Below are 21,013 nucleotides of genomic sequence, written 5' to 3'. Positions count from 1 at the left end.
TGGATAGGTGAGAGGAAGAACAGGTTAGGGAGGTGGGGACAGGCTGGTCTGGTTTTGGGATGCAGTGGGAGGAGGCGACGAGCTGACAACTGCACCTCCCAGTCGCGAACCATTTTAACTCCCCCTCCCATTCCTCCGACGACATGTCCATCATGGGCCTTCTGCAGTGCCACACTGATGCCACCCGAAGATTGCAGGAACACCAACTCATATTCCGCTTGGGAACCCTGAAGCCCAATGGTATCAATGTGGACTTCACAAGCTTAAAATCTCCCCTTCCCCCACTGCATCCCAAACCAGCCCAGCTCGTCCCCTCCCCCCCACCACATCCCAAAACCAGCCCAGCCTGCTTCCCTAACCTGTTCTTCCTCTCACCTATCCCGTCCTCCCACCTCAAGCTGCACCTCCATTTCCCACCTACTAACGTCATCACGCCTCCTTGACCTGTCCGCCTTCCCTGGACTGACCTATCTCCTCCCTACCTCCCCACCTATACTCTCCTCTCCATCTACCTTCTTTTCTCTCCATCTTCTGTCTGCCTCCCCCTCTCTCCCGATTTATTCCAGAACCCTCTCCCCATCCCCCTCTCTGATGAAGGGCCTAGGCCTGAAACATCAGCTTTTGTGCTCCTGAGATGCTGCTTGGCCTGCTGTGTTCATCCAGCTTCACACTATGTTATCTTACAAGCTGTGGAGGATCATTGTACACACCCCAGCACAGAGTGCAGAGTCTTGTCAGTGATTTTCCCTGAGCCATGGACAGTGCCCCCTTTTTATAGCTAATCGAGTGCATAATACACAAAGCAATTTTGCATCTCACAATGGCATGATACATGAAACAATCACTGCATTGGAAAATGACATGATACACAAACACTTCCTACATTGAAAGCATAAAGAGAGGAGGAACAGTATCGGTCGTTCTTGAAGTGACTGCTAATGGCAGGAGGCAATTTCAAATGACAGAATGTAATTTCAAGCAGCTGAAGCTGGCTTGAACAGAAGTCAGTGCTGATGGAAAATAAAGTAGCATAACAAATTTCAAATAGCTCAACAGGTCAGCAATTGCTAGCAGACCGGCATGCATGTATGAGAAGTAAAGTAACACACCAGCATGTTAGTATAGATCAAAAGACAGTAGCAACTAGTTGCAAGGCTAGTACAGATCAAAGGGCAGTAGCAGCAAAGTGCTGGCATAACATAGATCAAAGGGCAGTAGCAGCTAGTTGCCAGGTTATAGTAGATCAAAGGGCAACAGCAGAGAAGCGTTCTGATAGCCCAGATCAAACACCAGGCCGGACACAGGCCAGCAGGTGTCATTGATTAAGTCGAGTAGCTGTGTAATATCAATTGTTAGCCATATTGTTTCAACTGTTAAAGTAATAGTGGCATAACATAACTAGGAGGACAGTTAAACCACGTGATCACATAATCGTAGCTATTCATATAGTGGTGTATAGTATAATGTAGTCAAATTAAGTGATCGTTGAAGGCCATAGTGTTATGGTATAATAGACTAGGGGTAGGGTAGAAGGCCATTGTGGCGGACATGACTCAGAAGATGATAACTTCAGAGAGATAGCATGGACTAACACGATTGTTTTATTGCATGCTTTTAGATAAATAACCCAATGTGACAAAATTAGCCATGCTGATAACCTTAGAGGAACAGAGCAACTGAAAAAGTATATAACATGACAAACCCCGAGGGTCAGGGGCAATTGGAAAACCACTTTCTGATCATCACAGCCTTTACTTGCAAATAAAGTTTTGCCTCCTTGAAGAACTCTTTCTGTCTCCTGGTAATTTTCCACGATATGCCCAGGCCCCTTTAGCAGAAACAGAAGTTACATTCTTTACAGGATCTCAGAAGTCTCACACCTTTTCAAACACTGCCCACCTAATCTTATTTGAGACAGTTTCCACAAACCCCTGTGTAGGAAGGTAAGGAATTACAAAGTTTTACACCTAATTCTAATCAGGCAGGAAGTCATAAGGCAGCGTCTGCATACCTCTGTGTAAGCACATAAAAAACATTAATTGATAGAGAATATAGATAATCAATGGGCTGTTATCCCAATAATATCTCATTACTAATCTGCCAGATGCACTTGTATCTATCCATGACAGTATCAGTAAGAGCGACTATTATATAACTTTTGTGGGAACAAAGCCCTGCCTTTACATTGAGAACAACCTCCATCCTGTGGTGTGGCATTATCACCATATTAAATGGGACAGACTTCACACAGTTCTAGCAACTCAAGACAGGGCATCCACAAGGCACTGGGGCCGTCAACAGCAGAAGAATTGTACTCCAGTGCAGTCTGTAACCTCATGGCCAAGCATATCCCCCACTCAACGATGACCTACAAGGTAGGAGATCAACCCTGGTTCAAAGGAGATTGCAGGAGGGTATGCCTGGAGTAGCACCGGGCATGCCTGAAGAGGAGGTATCAACCTGGTGATACCACCAGACAAGACAATATGCATGCCAAACAGGGAAAGCAGCAAGTGATAGTCAGAGCTAAGCAACCCCACAACCAATGGATCACCAATAAGCTCTGCAGTCCTGCCACATCCAGGAGAAGGCTCCACAAATATCCCCATCCTCAATGATGAAAGAGGCCAGCACACCAGTGCAAAAGATAAGGCTGAAGCATTTGCAGCAATCTTCAGCCAGAAGTACCAAGTTTATGATCCATCTGAACCTCCTCCAGTATTCCCCAGAATTACACATACCCGTCTTCAGTCAATTCGATTCACTCCACGTGATATCAAGAAACAACAGGAGACGCTGGATACTGCAAAGGTCACAGGCCCTGACAACATTCCGACAATAGTACTGAAAACTTGTGTTCCAGATCTTGCCTCTCCCTGAGCTAAGCTGCTCCAGTATAGTAACAACACTAATATCTAACTGACAATCTGGATAAATTCCCGAGTTTGTCCTGTACACAAAAAGCAGGACAAACTCACCCAGCCAATTACCACCTCGTCAGTCTACTCTCGATCATCAGTAAACTGATGGAAGATGTCATTAACAGTGCGATCAAGCAGCACCTGCACAGCAAAAACCTGTTCAGTGACACCCAGTTTGTGTTCCGCCAAGGCCACTCAGCACCTGATCTCTTCACAACCTTGTTTCAAACATGGACAAAAGAGCTGAATTTCAGAGGAGAGGTGTGAGTGACAGCCTTTGATATCAAGGCTACACTTGACTGAGTGTGGCATCAGGAGCCCGAGCAAAACTGAAATCAATGGATATAAGATGCAAACACTTCAGTGTTTGGAATCACCCCTGGCACATAGGAAGATGGTCATGGTTGTAGGAGGCCAATCATCCATCAGAATGCCAGCAGTGGGGCTCATAAGGTCAGAAGACGCGGTGATTGCACAATGCTCAGCACCATTAGTAACTCCTCAGATACTGAAGCTGTACATGTTCAAATGCAAAAAGATCTTGAAAGTACCCAGGCGTGGGCTGACAAGTGGCCAGTGGCATGCACACCACACAAATGTCAGGCTCTAGCCATTACCAACAAGACACAATCTAACCACTGTCCCATGACATCCAAAGGTGTTGCTATTGCTGAATCCCACACAATCACCATCCTGGGGGTTGCCATTGTTGGGAAACTCAAATGGACTCGCCACATTAACACAGTGGCCACACAAGCAAGTGAGAAGCTCGGAAACTGTTGCGAGTAACTCACCTCCTGACTCCTCAATGCCTGACTGCCATCTACAAGGCACAAGTCAGGAGTGTGATGGAATACTCCCCACTTGCCTGGATGACTGCAGCCCCAACAGCACTCAAGAAGCTTGACACCATCCAGGACAAAACTGCCAGCTTGATTGGCACTATATCCACAAGCATTCACTCCATCCACCACCGACGGTCAGTGGCAGCAGTGCACAATATCGACAATATACAATGCAGAAATACTCCAAAGAACCTTAGACAGCACATTCTAAACTCACGACTACTTCCGTCTGGAAGGTCAAGGGCAACATGCATGTGTGAATACCACCACCTCCAAGTTCCCCTCCAAGTCACTGACCATCCTGACTAGGAAAAACATTGTCATTCCTTCAGTAGTAGTGGGTAGTGTGTCTTAGGTTCGGGTAAATCAAGAACAAGTCCCTCATGACATCATCTCCACAACAAGATGAAGGTACTGGCCCTGTGCTGCACCATCCACGCTACCTTTAACTGCCAAATATATGTTTGGAGCAACAGGACACCCATGGGATCACCTATATCTGGGTGAATAGCCGAAGCAGAGATGCAGAGACTTGAAAGTACAACCCATCCGCTGATCCAACCAAAACTATGCATACGCTACCTGGAAGATACTTCGTCATCTTTAAATGGACCAAACTGGATGAAACATATGAACTAATAAACAACACCTTCACCAGAATCAGATTCAACGGGGAAGAGGTGCAGAACAAACATCTCCCATTCCTGGACGTCATGGTGGAACACAGGACAAATGGAAAATTCCGAACAAAGGCACACAGGAAAGCAACACACACTGACCAAGTACTGAATTTCGACAGCAACCACCCGAACACACAAACAAAATTGCGTGAGAACATTATTTAAAAGGGCAATACCACACTGCACGCAGCAAAGAGCTGCACCAAGAGGAAGAAGAGTACCTCTTCCAGGTATGCAAAGATAATAGATACCCGAAAAACTGGGTCAGAAGTTGGCTATTCCACCAGTGACACCTGGAAAATAATACAAGCCCCAAAACATGTATCACCCTTCCTTCCATCAGGAACACATCTGAACAGACCACAAGACTCCGACAACCACTGGGCGTCAGAGTAGCACACAAACCCACATCAACCTTACAACAACTGCTCACCCAAACCAATGACCCACGACCCACTACGGACTTCACCAATGTCAAATCCAAGATTCCCTGCAGAGACTGTGACAAACACGACATCTTACAAAAAGGAAAGAAATTAACAACAAGGGTACACGAACAGCAATTTGCTACAAAAGGACATGACCAATACTCACTAATCTCTGAAAATAAAATGTGAGGCTGGATGAACACAGCAGGCCAAGCAGCATCTCAGGAGCACAAAAGCTGACGTTTCGGGCCTCGGCCCTTCATCAGAAAAGGGGGATGGGGTGAGGGCTCTGGAATAAATCGGGAGAGAGGGGGAGGCAGACCGAAGATGGAGAGAAAAGAAGGTAGGTGGGGAGGAGAGTATAGGTGGGGAGGTAGGGAGGGGATAGGTCAGTCGAGGGAAGACGGACAGGTCAAGGAGGTGGAATGAGGTTAGTAGGTAGGAGATGGAGGTGCGGCTTAGTGTGGGAGGAAGGGATGGGTGAGAGGAAGAACAGGTTATGGAGGCAGAGACAGGTTGGACTGGTTTTGGGATGCAGTGGGTGGAGGGGAAGAGCTGGGCTGGTTGTGTGGTGCAGTGGGGGGAGGGGAAGAACTGGGCTGGTTTTGGGATGAGGTGGGGGAAGGGGAGATTTTGAAGCTGGTGAAGTCCACATTGATACCAATGGGCTGCAGGGTTCCCAACCGCAATATGAGTTGCTGTTCCTGCAACCTTCGTGTGGCATCATTGTGGCACTGCAGGAGGCCCATGATGGACATGTCATCTAAAGAATGGGATGGGGAGTGGAAATGGTTTGCGACTGGGAGGTGCAGTTGTTTATTGCGAACCGAGCAGAGATGTTCTGCAAAGCGGTCCCCAAGCCTCCGTTTGGTTTCCCCAATGTAGAGGAAGCCACACTGGGTACAGTGGATGCAGTATACCACATAGGCAGATGTGCAGATGAACCTCTGCTTAATATGGAAAGTCATCTTGGGGCCTGGGATAGGGGTGAGGGAGGAGGTGTGGGGGCAAGTGTAGCATTTTCTGTGGTTGCGGGGAAGGTGCCAGGTGTGGTGGGGTTGGAGGACAGTGTGGAGCGAACAAGGGAGTCACGGAGAGAGTGGTCTCTCCGGAAAGCAGACAAGGGTGGGGATGGAAGAATTTCTTGGGTGGTGGGGTCGGATTGTAGATGGCGGAACTGTCGAAGGATGATGCGTTGTATCCGGAGGTTGGTGGGGTGGTGTGTGAGAACGATGGGGATCGTCTTTGGGCGGCTGTGGCGGGGGCGGGGTGTGACGGATGCGTTGCGGGAAATGCGGGAGACGTGGTCAAGGGCGTTATCGACAACTGTGGGGGGATAGTTGCGGTCCTTGAAAAACTGGGACATCTGGGATGTGCCTCGCGTCTCCTGCATTTCCCGCAACACATCCGTCACACCCCACCCCCGCCACAACCGCCCAAAGATGATCCCCATCGTTCTCACACACCACCCCACCAACCTCCGGATACAACGCATCATCCTTCGACACTTCCGCCATCTACAATCCGACCACACCACCCAAGACATTTTTCCATCCCCACCCTCGTCTGCTTTCCGGAGAGACCACTCTCTCCATGACTCCCTTGTTCGCTCCACACTGCCCTCCAACCCCACCACACCCGGCACCTTCCCCGCAACCACAGAAAATGCTACACTTACCCCCACACCTCCTCCCTCACCCCTATTCCAGGCCCCAAGATGACTTTCCATATTAAGCAGAGGTTCACCTGCACATCTGCCAATGAGGTATACTACATCCAGTGTATTCAGTGTGGCTTCCTCTACATTGGGGAAGCCAAGCGGAGGCTTGGGGACCGCTTTGCAGAACACCTCTGCTCGGTTTGCAATAAACAACTGCACCTCCCAGTCGCAAACCATTTCCACTCCCCCTCCCATTCTTTAGATGGCATGTCCATCATGGCCCTCCTGCAGTGCCACAATGATGCTACCCGAAGGTTGCAGGAACAGTAACTCATATTCTGCTTGGGAACCCTGCAGCCCAATGGTATCAATGTGGACTTCACCAGCTTCAAAATCTCCCCTTCCCCCACCGCATCCCAAAACCAGCCCAGTTCTTCCCCTCCCCCCACTGCACCACACAACCAGCCCAGCTCTTCCCCGACACCCACTGCATCCCAAAACCAGTCCAACCTGTCTCTGCCTCCCTAACCTGTTCTTCCTCTCACCCATCCCTTCCTCCCACCCTAAGCCGCACCTCCATCTCCTACCTACTAACCTCATTCCACCTCCTTGACCTGTCCGTCTTCCCTGGACTGACCTATCCCCTCCCTATCTCCCCACCTACACTCTCCTCTCCACCTATCTTCTTTTCTCTCCATCTTCGGTCTGCCTCCTCCTCTCTCCCTATTTATTCCAGAACCCTCACCCCATCCCCCTCTCTGATGAAGGGTCTAGGCCCGAAACGTCAGCTTTTGTGCTCCTGAGATGCTGCTTGGCCTGCTGTGTTCATCCAGCCTCACATTTTATTATCTTGGATTCTCCAGCATCTGCAGTTCTCGTTATCACTCACGAATCTCTGTCCACTTGGTTAAGGAGAAACACCGACTCACTTGGGACAGCACCAAGATCCTGGGACAAGCAAAACAGAGACAAGCACGAGAATTCCGAGAAGCCTGGTAGTCCACAAAGAAAGCCATCAATAATCACAAAGAACTTGACCCCATCTCTGCTCCGTTGTGAAGTAAAGCCGGAAGCGAGAAATTCCAGCTCAATGGACACCAGATTTTAAATAACAGGTGGGAAAATACAAGTTGCTTTATTGGTGGCTGCATTGATGATGTTACCCAGCAGGGTATTGACACACCTGCAGAACAACAAACCAGCTCGGCGAGCTGACCAACCACTCATCCACAACCCGAATGATTAATCTACTCTCAAACCTTAGAAATGTTGACTGACCCTGTCCCTCAGTATCCTGTCCAATAATTTGCCTACCATTGATGTCAGGCTCACTGGCCTGTAGTTGCCTCACTTGTCTTTGCTACCTTTCTTAAATACTGGAACAACATTAGCCACCTGCCAAATTCTGGACCTTCATCAGTGGCTAAAGATGAAGCAAAAATCTCTCCAAGGGCCTCTGCAATGTTTTTTTTTCCCCAGTCTTCCACAAGGCCCAAGGATGGACTTGATCAGGCCCAGGAGATTTATCCAGCCGATGGCACTTCAAGGCTGCAAACACCTTCTCTCTGATAATGTGTTGCAGTCTAAAACATTTGCACTTGTTTCCCTTATTTCGTTGAAATTTATGAGGATAAATATTCATTAAAATATATCCCCAATCTCCTATGGACCCACATAGATGGCCATGCTGATCATTAAGGGGGTGCTGATCACTCCCGCGCCTCCCTTTTACTCAACGTGCAGTTGGACATGTGTTTAAATCCGCAGAAGATATTTTTCAGTATATTTATCCTAATACATACAATGTTATGAGGTACGGAGTTAACGTTCAGGCCTTCCACGCCAACACTGTCCCGACTGTACACCCGTGTGTCACCATCTCTGCTGACTCTGTCTACCTATTAGATTATGACATACTCCAGAACAGTGATGTTAAAGTTGTATCAAATATAATGGGAAATGCAGATGCTGGAGAATCTGAAATAACAAAGTGTGGAGGTGAATGAACACAGCAGGCCAAACAGCATCTTAGGAGCACAAAATTTGATGTTTCAGGCTTAGCACCTTCATCAGAAAAGGGGAATGGGGAGAGGGTTCTGAAATAAATAGGGAGAGAGGGTGAGGCAGATCGAAAGTGGAGAGAGGAGAAGATAGGTGGAGAGAAGACAGACAAGTTAAAGGGGCGGGGATAGAGCCTGTAGAGGTGAGTATAGGTGGGGAGGTAGGGAGGGGATAGGTCAGTCCTACAGACAAAGGGAATGGCATGGGTACCCACATGTGCCCAAGCTATGCCTGCCGCTTTGTAGGTTACGTGGATTAGTCCCTCTTCAGTGCCTAGACTGGCCCTAAAGCCCACCTCTTCCTCTGATATATTGATGGCTGTATTGGCACCACCTCATGATCCCAAGAAGAGCTCAAACAGATCATCCAATTCACCAAAACCTTCCACCCCAACCTTACGTTCACCTGGGCCATCTCCAACGCATCCCTCCCCTTGCTGGACCGCTCTGTCTCCATCTCAGGCAACCACCCCGAAACCGATGTCAATTTCAAGCCCACCGACTCCCACAGAAACCTAGGATACGCTTCCTACCACTCAGCTTCCTGCACAAATTCCATTCCCTATTCCCAATTCCTTTTCCTCTGCCGCATCTGCTCCCAAGATGAGGCATTTCACTCCCATACATCCCGGATGTCCTTGTTCTTGAAGGACCATAACTTCCCCACCACCACCCCCCCCCCCAACCGCCAGTGGTCGAGAACGCCTTTGACCATGTCTCCCGCATTTACAGCAACTCATCCATCACACTCCATCCCTGCTATAACCACCAAAAGATAATCCCCCTCGTCCTCACCAACATCCGGATAAAACCCATAATCCTCTGACACTTCCACCATCTACAATCTGACCCCTCCACCAAAGATATTTTTTCATCCCCACCTTGTCTGCTTTCCAGAGCGACTGCTCTTTCTGGGACTCTCTTGTCCGCTCCACACTCCCCTCCAATTCCACCACACCCGGCACTTTCCCCTACAACTGCAGGAAGTGCTAAACTTGCTCCCACACCTCCTCCCTAACCGACGTCCCAGGCCGAAAGATGACTTTCCACATCAAGCAGTTGTTCACCTGCACATCAGCCAACGTGGTATACTGCATCTGATGTACCCATTGCTGCTTCTTCTACATTGGGGAAACCAAATGGAGGCTTGGGGGCCCCTTTGCAGAACACCTTCACTTGGTTCGCAACAAACAACAGCACCTCCCAGTGGCGAACCATTTCAACTCCCCCTTGCATTCCTTGGATGACATGTCCATCCTGGACCTCCTGCAGTGCCATAATGTTGCCACACAATGGTTGCAGGAACAGCAACTCATATTCCGCTTTGGAATGCTATAGCCCAATCGTAGCAATGTCGATTTCATAAGCTTCAAAATCTCCTCTCCCACTCACCTGCATCCCAAAACCAGCCCAGCTTTTCCCTGTTTCCCTAACCTGTTCGTCTTCTCACCTATCCCCTCCTCCCACCTCAAGCAGCTCCTCCATTTCCTACCTTGTAACCTCATCCCGCCCACTCGACCTGTCCATCCTCCCCCACCCCGGACTGACCAATCGCCTCTCTCCCTCCCGACCTGTACTGACCTTTACAGGCTCCATCCCCGACCCTTTAAATTGTCTGTCTCCTCTCCACCAATCTTCTCCTCTATCCACCTTCGATCCACCTCCCCCTCTGTCGCTATTTATTTCAGAATCATGTCCCATTCCCCTTTTCTGATGAAGAGTCGAGGCCCAAAACGTCAGCTTTTGTGCTCCGAACATGCTGCTTGGCCTGCTGTGTTCATCCAGCTCCATACTTTGTTATCTCCAGAACAGTAGTGGCACTTTTAGGAAACTGTCTGATGATTGAATCTGTGAGCCCAATTATATAGGCTTCCACTGGGCTAGTTTGTGAGTCACCTGATGCAATGTTGGGCTTCATCCCCAGAAGTAAGCAAGGGGAAAGCAGTACAATTCTTGATACTGTCTTATTTGGTGCTTTTGTGGATGCAAGGTGGTATATGCGATGTAATTCCTTTATATCTTTGATGGATGTGAATGAATGGTTTGCCGAGACATTTCAAAGTGAAGTAAAGAATAAACCATATCTTGCTCAACAGTTTCCTTTCCATAAAGTCATTTGTGAACCAGGTGATTTAATTATTCAACTATTAATTCTAGGTTTTGTTCAATTTAAATTTCAGCATTGACTGTGGGGGAACACACAGACCTGTCACATTTTCTTAGTAAAATCAGAAAAAAAACAACTGTGACACTGGCAAATCAGAAACGAAAACAGAATTGTTGGGAAAGCTTGACGGGTCAGGCAGCATGTGTGAAAGAAATTCGAGTTAATGTTTTGATGCAAAAATAAATGCTTGGATTGCTACTCCAGCCATAGTACCACAGAGTCATTGGCTCCAAACAAATCAACTTAACTTTATAACAAAGTGTGGAGCAGGATGAACACAGCAGGCCAAGAGGCATCTTGGGAGAAGAAATGCTGCTTGGCCTGCTGTGTTCATCCAGCTCCACACTTTGTTATCTCGGATTCTCCAGCATCTGCAGTTCCCATTATCTCTGATTCAACTTACCTTTATACTTATTTTAATCAACTTGTTCAGATTTTCTACGACACAACTGAAATTGAACCTCGACCATTTGATATGATGGTAAGCAAATACCACTGTGTCGCAAGACCCCCAATTGTCTTATATCTATCTGAGACATAGCAACACTCAACTAGCTGAAATTTGAACTCTCCACTCCATGTTTACGTTTGATTGTCTTGTCAACCTCCAGGACTGTTTGAAGATATTTTTGAATTAACCTGTTCAGAGATATCAATGCACACATCTGGAACAGGTGAGACTTGAACACACACCTCCTGGCCCACATGTGGAGTATTACAACTCCACCACAAGAGGCCCAGGAATATTTGACAGCCAATGATGTTCCGATCGCTGCAGCCTACATGCGATACATTTTACTCGCATCTGACTTTCTGAAGTACCGAATCTTATGCAAGAGAAACAAATCGCATCTTAACACGTACTGAAAATGTAAACCAAATGTAGCAAACGTGAATTAAAACTTAAGTTTAGACAATATTCTCAAGTTGGAAACAGGGCAGGCATTTTGCAGGGTGAGATCTGCAAAACTGAAATGTGATAATGGACAAATAATCAGTGAAGCGGATTGAGAGTTTTATCTTCCACGGGACGTTTGGATATTTCTGTTCTCACCTATGAACATTACAACTGCAGATTTAAAGTGTGGCTGAGCGACCAAAGAGAATATCAGCTAAGGGCTGACTCCAAACACTGAAATTCGAGAACGCAAGTACTGCCTTTGTACAATGTCAACCTCGTTGGTTGCGATCAGCTCCTTAGAGTCGTTCTTGAACGGCAACATTCTGATTGAAGTGACATATGGAGTCACAAAACCACTTCCGGTACACTATTGCAAAAACATTATTTTCCATCTAAGATCATACTGAACAGAAAGATTTATGTTTGCAATCAAAAATCATCAGACAACTTGAGAATGCAAAACTAAACATTTTTAACGAAAAAATAATGCTGCTTTAAAGAGGTATCCTGGTCTTTAACTAGAAGCAAAGAGATATTGTCTGGTACAAAACAGTTTTGAATAGAAATGAAATGGCAGCAAAACAAAATTCTTCAAGGCCACTTATTTTCAACACCTTACATTTATTTCTTTTAAAAGAAACATTTGCCTCAAAATTTAACATTGAATAAGTCATGTCCTGTTCAGCATTACCCACCCCTGTGATTGTCTCCCATCTGGGCCCTATCCTGCTTCCCACACGTCTCCCTCTGCTGCAGTCCCAAGCTCATTTCCACTGCGAAAGATCTGAGAGCATTTCCAATCTGATGAACTGATTTTAATGCATGAAATCAAAATATTGAGAATTCATTTCACCGTTTGTCAGAAGATCCACATTTTCCAGGGATTATGCAGGTCATTTTAGTGTTAAAATTCGTGACATTAAACTAGTATAAAAGTAGACACGAGCAACGAAAAACTCTGATTTACTGATGCGAAATTACAAATCTTGGGTGGAACCACTAATGATCCTTGGAAATCATTTAACCATCATGTGCTTCTTTGTATTTCTGTCTTTTCTCAACAGGATAATGTAACATTTGGGAGCAAAAATACAGAAAACTAGGCCATAACTCGATGCTAAAATTGCAAAGACTTCCACAGCTGCAGCATATTTACCAGGGGAGCTGATATACGCTGGAATAAAAGTTATCCACACGGCACAAAAGATAAGCATACTAAAAGTGATGTGTTTAGCTTCATTGAAATTGTTTGGAAGTTGTCGTGCTAGAAAAGCAACCACAAAACACACACAAGACAGAAATCCAATATAACCCAGGATACAATAAAAGACTACGGGCGAACCGACATTGCATTCAAAAACAATTATTTCGCTGCTATAATTACTGTTCTTTGAAGGATGTGGAGGCGACATTCTTAGCCAGACTGCACATGTTAAACATTGTACCAGTGTAAGGACACACACAGACAGACGCTGCTGTGTAGGGCCAAACCATCTCATCATATTATTGCTGGGAAGGACCGCATGAAACGCCATCACCACAACAACTGTTTTACTCAAAACACACGAAATGCAAAGAACAAAAATGACACCAAATGCTGTGTGACGCAATATACAAGACCAGCTGGAAGGTTCTCCAAGGAATGTCACTGAGCACAGAAAACACAGAGTCAATGCGCAAAGCAGCAAAAAGCTCAACTCCGAGTTGTTGGCTTTGACAATTGGAGTATTCCTGTGAACATAAAACAAAACAAATACGCCGATTGTGATGCAGGTTCCGAGAAATGCCAAAGTCACCAAAATAATCCCCATCAGATCGCCAAAAGAAAGAAACTCAATGTCCTTTAATATGCATTCATCTCGTCTCCAGTTCGACCGAAACTCCCAAGGGCATTTAATGCAATCTGGTGAATCTAAACGGAATGAAATAAAAATGAACGGAAAAATGAATTTAGTTCAAACAAACACTGCTGTGTTTATGCTAAATAAATCAATTCATAGCGTTTCTGTTTCTGCTAAATAATTCAATTCATAGCGTTTCTTTGCATTCTACAAAGCTCTTTTAAAGTACTGAAATCCTCTCTCAGCAACCAATTCCATGAGTCAATCTTTCTTGTTGCTCCTTACCAGTGACGTTGCTAATTTCACCATTAGCGCATTTTATGCAGTCAAAGCAGCAAAGGGGTTGTCCTTTCCTTGTTCCTTTCCTCGTCCCTCTGGGACAGCTTTCCGAGCAAATTCCTCTTGGAACCTAATTATAAAGTTAAAGAAAAGTCATTTCTTTCATTTACTATGTGATACTCGACTTTTTTTAATGAATAGGTGAAACATGACATTGGTGATCTATTTAGCATCTCTGGTCATACATTTATTAGAAGCTATCCACTTTAAACTTGAGATAAATCTACATTTGTTCAGAAAATTTATTCAGGCATACGGGGCAAAATTATGAGTAGCAAGTTACACCACACATCAGCCATGATCTGATTAGCTGGTGGAACACACTCGAGTGTCTGGAAGCCTAACTCCTGTCCCTGTATCCCGATAACAAAATATTCAGTTCACCAAACCGAATTAAAACTTTCGAGATAGTGTTGATGCTCATACATTTTCAAACGTTTAATGAAACATTCACTGTGAGATCTAGAAATTTAGAATGTATTGGTGAGAATGTTTCTCACAAGAACATTTTTAGCTAACTTCTCGCATCCCATGCAAACAAGCACCTCACGATGCTTTCATTGGCCTTGCACAGAGTGATTTAACTAAACATTACCAGACCTGCAAGATTAGAATGTAAAAAGGGACGACTTCAGCTGTGTTTACATGCCTTATCATGTAGAAAAGTGCGTTGAATTTGCTATTAGGAGCTTTCAAAGAATTGCAAAGGTATCGAGTGAAAACCCTTCTGTGGGCAGGCAGTGGAGGAATTTAAACTCGGTAACTGAATTAGCGTGGCACAAATATTTACAAACAGAGACGCTGGCCTTTAAACTTGTCAGCAGTTTTTTTTTTATCAGGCCATCTGCCACAATATACGCGCTTGCCAATATAGTTTAGCTGAGCGAGCTTGCAAGTCTATTTTCAAACCCTGTCAGCTCATTTGTGCTGAAAATAATTGTATTTTTAACTCATTATGGGACCCATAACATGCTACTGCAGGTGTGGTAAATCTCAAATAAATACAAAAATTGCTACAGACACCTGACAAACTTTATGGAGGGAGGAATTGAGCTGACATTTTAATCGACTCCGACTGCTCGTCTCCATTTTCATGACAACTTATATTCCACTCGAAACATTAATTCTAGGCCCAGCTGCGCAGATGTTGTCAGAGCTGTTGAATGTTCGAGCGTCTTCTGCCTTTCTACCACTAGTTGAGCTGCTTCGTGACATTACGATGTAATTGTGTCATTCTGGCGAAGTATCTTCCTTTGATATCTTTACAAAACAATGTTCGGTAAACTGTGCACAATTTTCTACCGTATATTCGAATAGCTAATTTTGATTCAGCATTGCATCCATGTGTTTATATATTTAAAATCAACTGTGTAGATATTTTACGGTATACCTCTGGAATAACTGGGACTGGAAGACAGACCTTCTGGCTCAGAGTTAGGGACACAACCACTGCCCCACAGCATTCTGCCCTCATTCATTTAACTTCAACAATACTCATTTACAGTCAATCAGGTTGTAATCATTTCTTGTAATTGCGAAATCCTCCACCTCACATCCTCTGTTCTAACTGACAAGAAACGAAAAGAAATGAGGTTGGTGAGACAGAGAGTAAGAGGCACAACACTCTTGGTCAGTTTCAGAAGATGAGATTCGGACACTTGCAAAAGCTTGAGGTGCAGTTTCCAAAAAAAAGTACCTTTAAACGAGTGCAAAAGAAAAAAATGGAAGCTTGGAGAAGAAGTGAACATCATTGAATGGTGATGTAATGATTGATAGGTTCAGAAGAACAAAAACTGTGTAAAAAAAACTCACTGCTTTGAAGAAACACAATTTCGTCGTGCATTTCATTAAAAAATGTTAAGCAACATAATAAATACTTTCTCTGCACGAGTTATTTTGGAGGTTCAATCGTTGCAGTTTCAGCTGCGACCGTCAATGCTGCTTCGAAAACGTTTGATTTATTTCGCATCTCCAAGCACCTTATCGTTCGCAAACAGCAAAATTCAGACCAAATCACTTCATCGTTTGACTGTTCTGTTCTGGTTAAGGTGCTCTCAGTGCAGAGAGATCATTATTACTTTTGTATTATGGAGAAAGTCTTTAATTCACAAATGATGTGGGAAAATCAGAAGACGATAAAAAAAAACTGAACATCTGAGACGAGGAATTACAACTTGTCCAAGATGATGAAGGCTATTCAGTCCATCGAATCTGCGCTGGCCAATCACTGACACCTCGAGATTCTACTGCCACTTTCCAGCATTTGCCACGTCGTCCTGTTTGCTTTGCGTTCACGAGTGCATATTTAAATACTTCCGAAATGTAATTAGGGTTTCTCCCTCTTCCTCTACTGACGTTGCAGGCAGTGTGCTCCAGCTTCCTAACATCATCACGGTGAAACAAAAGTCGTCAGATCCCCTCTGACCTCCTTGTCAATTATCTTAAATTTTTGTTCCCTGGTTATTCATCCCTCCACGAAGAGTGAACATTCTTTAATGTCTCACAAGCATGGGCCCCTTATTATGTTATTATCTCAATCATTTTCCCGCCGCCGCCCCCTCCCAACCCCTCATTCCCCACTGCCCCCTCAGTTCTAAGGAAAACAATGCTAGTCTGTCCATTCTCTCTTCATAAGTAAAGATCTCCAGCTCAGGAAACGTCCAGATTGATCTCCTCTGCTCACTCTCAAGTGTAATCATATCCTTCCTCCAATGTGGATGAGAGACCACTGCTTTAGCTATGATCGAAATAGTATTTTGTGCTGCTCCAGGATAACTTCTCCGCACTTAAACTATATGATTAGCTTCAGAAAGGCAAGTTACCCATGGCACAACTGCTAAACGCGGCCATCTTATGCCCTTGAAATATTTCGAAATATGCTTTCCTTGTAAAATGAAATTTATCCGCCAAAGCAGGCTATTGACGCAAACACATTACACTCCGGAAGATGTGTGGATGATATTTCACATCCACAGGGCTTATGAAATGAATGCGTTCCTACTGTGCCTACCGTCATCTGCCCTCCACTCCATAAAATCAATTCATCCTTGATCACAATTTCTTGTCCTGGAGGGGCTGAGCCGTCATAGACCCCAACAACGACAATGTCCACGCCACCAGCTGCATTCTGTTGCCAGTTTACGATGTCATAGGTGGCCACTGGATCTCCATTATCATCAAAATATATATTTTCACCAATCTTGGTCGTGAAATTCACCGTTTTCATGTAATGCAGAAGCTTTAAAATAGAGCAAAGAATTCAGACGTTAAAATAAGCTGGGAAGAAAAACCGTACTATTTAATACAGTTTTCAATTTGATGCAGCTGAAGCAACATTAACATATTACCTGCAAGGGTTGAAAACTTGAGATATTTGCACAACCTTTTTGGAGAAATCGATTTTTGCTCGTTTTACACAACAACATGTCATGAAGAGCGTGGGCTATCGCGTATGTAGCTTTATATACATTGTAAGTAACCCGGTACTGAGATACATCAGTAAGTTCATTGCGCGTCATCCACAAACTCTCTTTTCCAGTGCATTCCTTCATCATAGTGGAGGACACATCATCTGTTGTGTTACCTGTGCCCCTCAGTGTACACCCAAAAGTTGATTCCCAAAATTCTTTCACTAAACGGTTGCTGGGATACATGGAAGGATGGACGTCGATGAGAAATTCTCTTAGTCCTGGTATATCTACCTGGCGAATTGCAACACCGATTGCGCCAGACACAAGCTGCCTACTATTTTCCTGGGATAAAAATTGTGAAGATACCCAAGCCTCACTTCCAATCCATTGTATATCAGTCACATTCTGTCGTGCAAACTCATTCACTAAAGTTTTCATTTCCACAACAGCAATGAACGCCACAATAACCTTGGTTGAAGATTTACGAACAGTATCTAGGATTCGAAGTAGCTTGTCTCTGTGGTAGGTTTTGTGAATAGACTCGGAGAAAGCAATGCAAACGCCCAATTGTTGGACAGTTTCGGTGAAAGCTTGCATCCCAAAGTTGCCATAATCATCATCATTCCTGATTGTCCCGATCCACGTCCAACCAAAGTACTTTACCAGTTGGGCTAAGGCTCTTGCCTGAAATTTGTCACTCGGTATCGTTCTGAAAAACGATGGATATTCCTTCCTGTTACTCAGGCATGCGCAGGTGGAAAAGTAACTGACCTGAAGGAAATGAAATTTTAAGTATGTCATATTTTCCTCAGCGAACTCTCGAAATTCATGTTAAATAATTGGCCCGAAAATGAATTAACTAATTATACTCATAATACACGTGCTACTTATTCAGATTCAACCCTGGAAGGAGCAAAGTCACCAAATCAGAGGAGAGTTGCAGCAATGTAGAGGGACATTCAGCCCACTGAACCTCCACAGTCTCATAAAAAGAATATCTTTACTAGCTTATTTTTTACTCAAACTTCTATTTCTCTGAAAATATTAATCAAATAGGCCTTTGAATGCCTCAATTGAGCCGAGCTCATCCACTTTTCTGGGCAGTGCATTCCATATCCTTTGCATTCGTTGTGCGACAAAGATTTTGGTCAAAACATCTTTGCTTCTGTTGCAGGCTAATTCTGCTTTGCACAAGACCAAACCTCCTCAAAGTATATTCTGAAGATCGCATAGATCGCAACTTTTTCGTATTTTAAACGCACCCGGTTATGTTCTGGGTGTTCTTCAATTTTAGCAAACCAGCCGTCTTGAAGAAAAACACAACTCTGTTCATACACTCTCATCAATATTCAAGAAAAGGAAGAAGAAAATGAAATAACTTAGCTCTGATGGAAACCTTACCGAAATAATAGTTTATTTATCTATTGAACACTAAGTGTTCTGATGCATCAGCATCCAACAGACACGACCTTGGGAAAAGCAAGTCCAGTAAAATAGATTGGCTGTCGAGAAATTCCAGCAGCCCAGGAGTTAAAAAAAGTAACATCAAGAGGACCCTCTGAGACAGTCTGTGGCAGGGGAGGGTGTACTGCAGCATTCAATCCCAACTCCAAAACAGCAGCAGCTGTTCCTGAAAGCTAAGTAGAAATTCTTTCTATGGGCGCGAGACTCCACCCATGCAGGCTTTTTTTTTATTCTTTCCAATTAAAATTAAAAAACAAGTTTCCACAGCTGTTTCCTTTATTGGCTTCAGCTCTGCATTTTTGTCTCATGACCTCTTTTCAACAAATACAAGAACAAATTACAACTCTTAAGGCCATTGTATCATCGTTCTGTCAATCTGTAATTTCTCACTCATTTTTGTATGTTTTATGAGCAAAAGCAGATTTTCTCTACCTCATCTATGCAGCCCTCATGATTATGAAAACCATTATCAAATCTCCTTTCAAAAGTCCCAATCTCTTCAAGTCAATAACTAAAGCTTCTAATTTCTGGAAACATTTACTTCAACAGCTTCTGCACTCCCTTCAATGCATTCACAACTTTCCCATAATGTTATGCCCATAACTGTACACAATACTCCATCCCACAAGTGTCTTGTACAAGTTCGACATTAACTTCTTGCTCTTATGCTCTGTATCCCTAATAATGGAGCTGAGAACATTATGTGTTTTATAAAATGTTCTCTTCACTTCTTCTGGCACCTCCATTGATCTGTGCACATTTGCACCGATGTCTCTATGCTCCTAACATAAAACATAGCAAAGCACTGCGGATGCTGGAGACCTGAAACAAAAAAAGACCAAAACAACTGCATCTCCCAGTTGTGAACCATTTAAACCTCCCTCCCCCAATTCTTTTGACGACATGTGCATCCTGGGTCTCCTGCAGTGCCATAATGATGCCACCCGAAGGTTGCAGGAACAGCGACTCATACTGTGCTTGGGAAGCCTGCAGCCCATTGGTATCAATGTGGATTTCACAAGCACCAAAATCTCCCCTATCCCACTGCATCCCAAAACCAGCCCAGCTCGCCCCCGCCTCCCTAACCTGTTCCTCCTCTCACCTGTCCCCTCCTCCCACTTCAAGCCACATCTCCATTTCCTACCTACTAGACTCATACGGTCCCCTTGATCTGTCCGTCCTCCCCGGACTGACATATGCCCTCCCTACCTCCCCACTTACACTCTCCGCTCCACCTATCTTCTCCTTTCTCCATCTTCGGTCTGCCTCTCCCTCTCTCCCTATTTGTTTCACCACCCTCTCCCTATCCCACTTTTCTGAGGAAGGGTCTCGGCCTGAAACGTCAGCTTTTGTGCTCCTAAGATGCTGCTTGGCCTGCTGTGTTCATCCAGCTTCACACTTTATAATCACAGAAAATTGACATTTTTTTTCTTACCATGGGAATGCTGAATGGACCAAATAGCGTGGCCATTGCTGTAGACTGCGAAGTTCCAGACTCACCAACAATGGCAGATACTGTAGAGGACCTTCGGCAATTGGAAGACGTATCTTCTTCTCTGTTTAGAAACTCAAAACTTGCTTTCAGAGTGAAGGGTAGCATGGCACAAGTATCATAAATCCGGTATCCCAGCGTAAAGTTAGGAAGCAGCTTCGGGTTCTTGTTGATTTCTTCAATGGCGAAAATCATTGTCAGCACAAAACGGAAACCTCTGACCCAAAAACTGCAGAAAATAAAAACATCCGTGTGACGATAATTTTTTTTTAGAGAGATAGATCTGTTAAATAATTTCACAGGCTTGATAACATTATCGCCATTATCAAATGTGAGAATTAAAGCATTCAAACTGTTCATGCACTTCGAGAAAAATGTAATATTTTAAAAACATTTCATTCAAAATGTTACTATTTCATTAAAAGTTTCGTTCAATGCCCCTTAAAATGTACGGCAATAAATTACTCAATAAAATGCCATTCCTTGATCGTGAACGACTTTCAAAAGCAATGTTTTCTCACAAATTTGAGCAAATATTTGTCATGATGATGGATTAACTGATTTACACATTAATTTGCGTTGATTGTTCCTTTTATAACGTTGTTCAAAGCATTAAAAATATATAGTTTTATTTCATTGCCATTGGTACTGCAACTTCACAGCCCAGGGGACCGGAGTTCACTTCTACCTTCGGGCAACTGCATATGTGATGTTTGCACATTCGCCCGTGTCTGCATGGATTTCTTCCGGCTGCTCCAGTTTCCTCACACACTCCAAAAATGTGCAACATAGGTGAATTGGCCAT

The 21,013-nt window shown here is 44.4% G+C and overlaps 1 protein-coding gene across 1 annotated transcript; it reads right to left on the bottom strand.

Annotated features, from left to right (window-relative positions):
* Positions 1-12,678: 12,678 nt before the first annotated feature.
* On the bottom strand, positions 12,679-20,418 carry LOC125457987 (extracellular calcium-sensing receptor-like). The gene is made up of 5 exons (XM_048542822.2): positions 20,152-20,418; positions 17,190-18,023; positions 16,853-17,080; positions 13,789-13,912; positions 12,679-13,574 (listed from the first exon to the last, which is right to left on the bottom strand). The coding sequence occupies exons 1-5, from the start codon at positions 20,401-20,403 to the stop codon at positions 12,679-12,681; spliced, it is 2,334 nt and encodes a 777-aa protein (XP_048398779.2). The 5' UTR covers positions 20,404-20,418.
* Positions 20,419-21,013: the final 595 nt, after the last annotated feature.

Source organism: Stegostoma tigrinum, chromosome 14 (assembly GCF_030684315.1).
Source record: "Stegostoma tigrinum isolate sSteTig4 chromosome 14, sSteTig4.hap1, whole genome shotgun sequence".
Lineage (NCBI taxonomy): Eukaryota > Metazoa > Chordata > Chondrichthyes > Orectolobiformes > Stegostomatidae > Stegostoma > Stegostoma tigrinum.
Note: the sequence above shows the minus strand (reverse complement) of the source record. Positions and strands in the feature narration are given on the sequence as shown.

Excerpts from the sequence above, each read along its gene's own strand:
- LOC125457987 (XM_048542822.2), bottom strand. The coding sequence starts at position 20,403 with ATGATTTTCGCCATTGAAGAAATCAACAAGAACCCGAAGCTGCTTCCT. Across the intron at positions 17,081-17,189 it reads CAAGTTTTCAACCCTTGCAG|CTTCTGCATTACATGAAAAC; the intron begins GTAATATGTTAA and ends TCTATTTTAAAG. Across the intron at positions 13,913-16,852 it reads GGAGTGGAGGGCAGATGACG|GTTCCAAGAGGAATTTGCTC; the intron begins GTAGGCACAGTA and ends CTTTATAATTAG.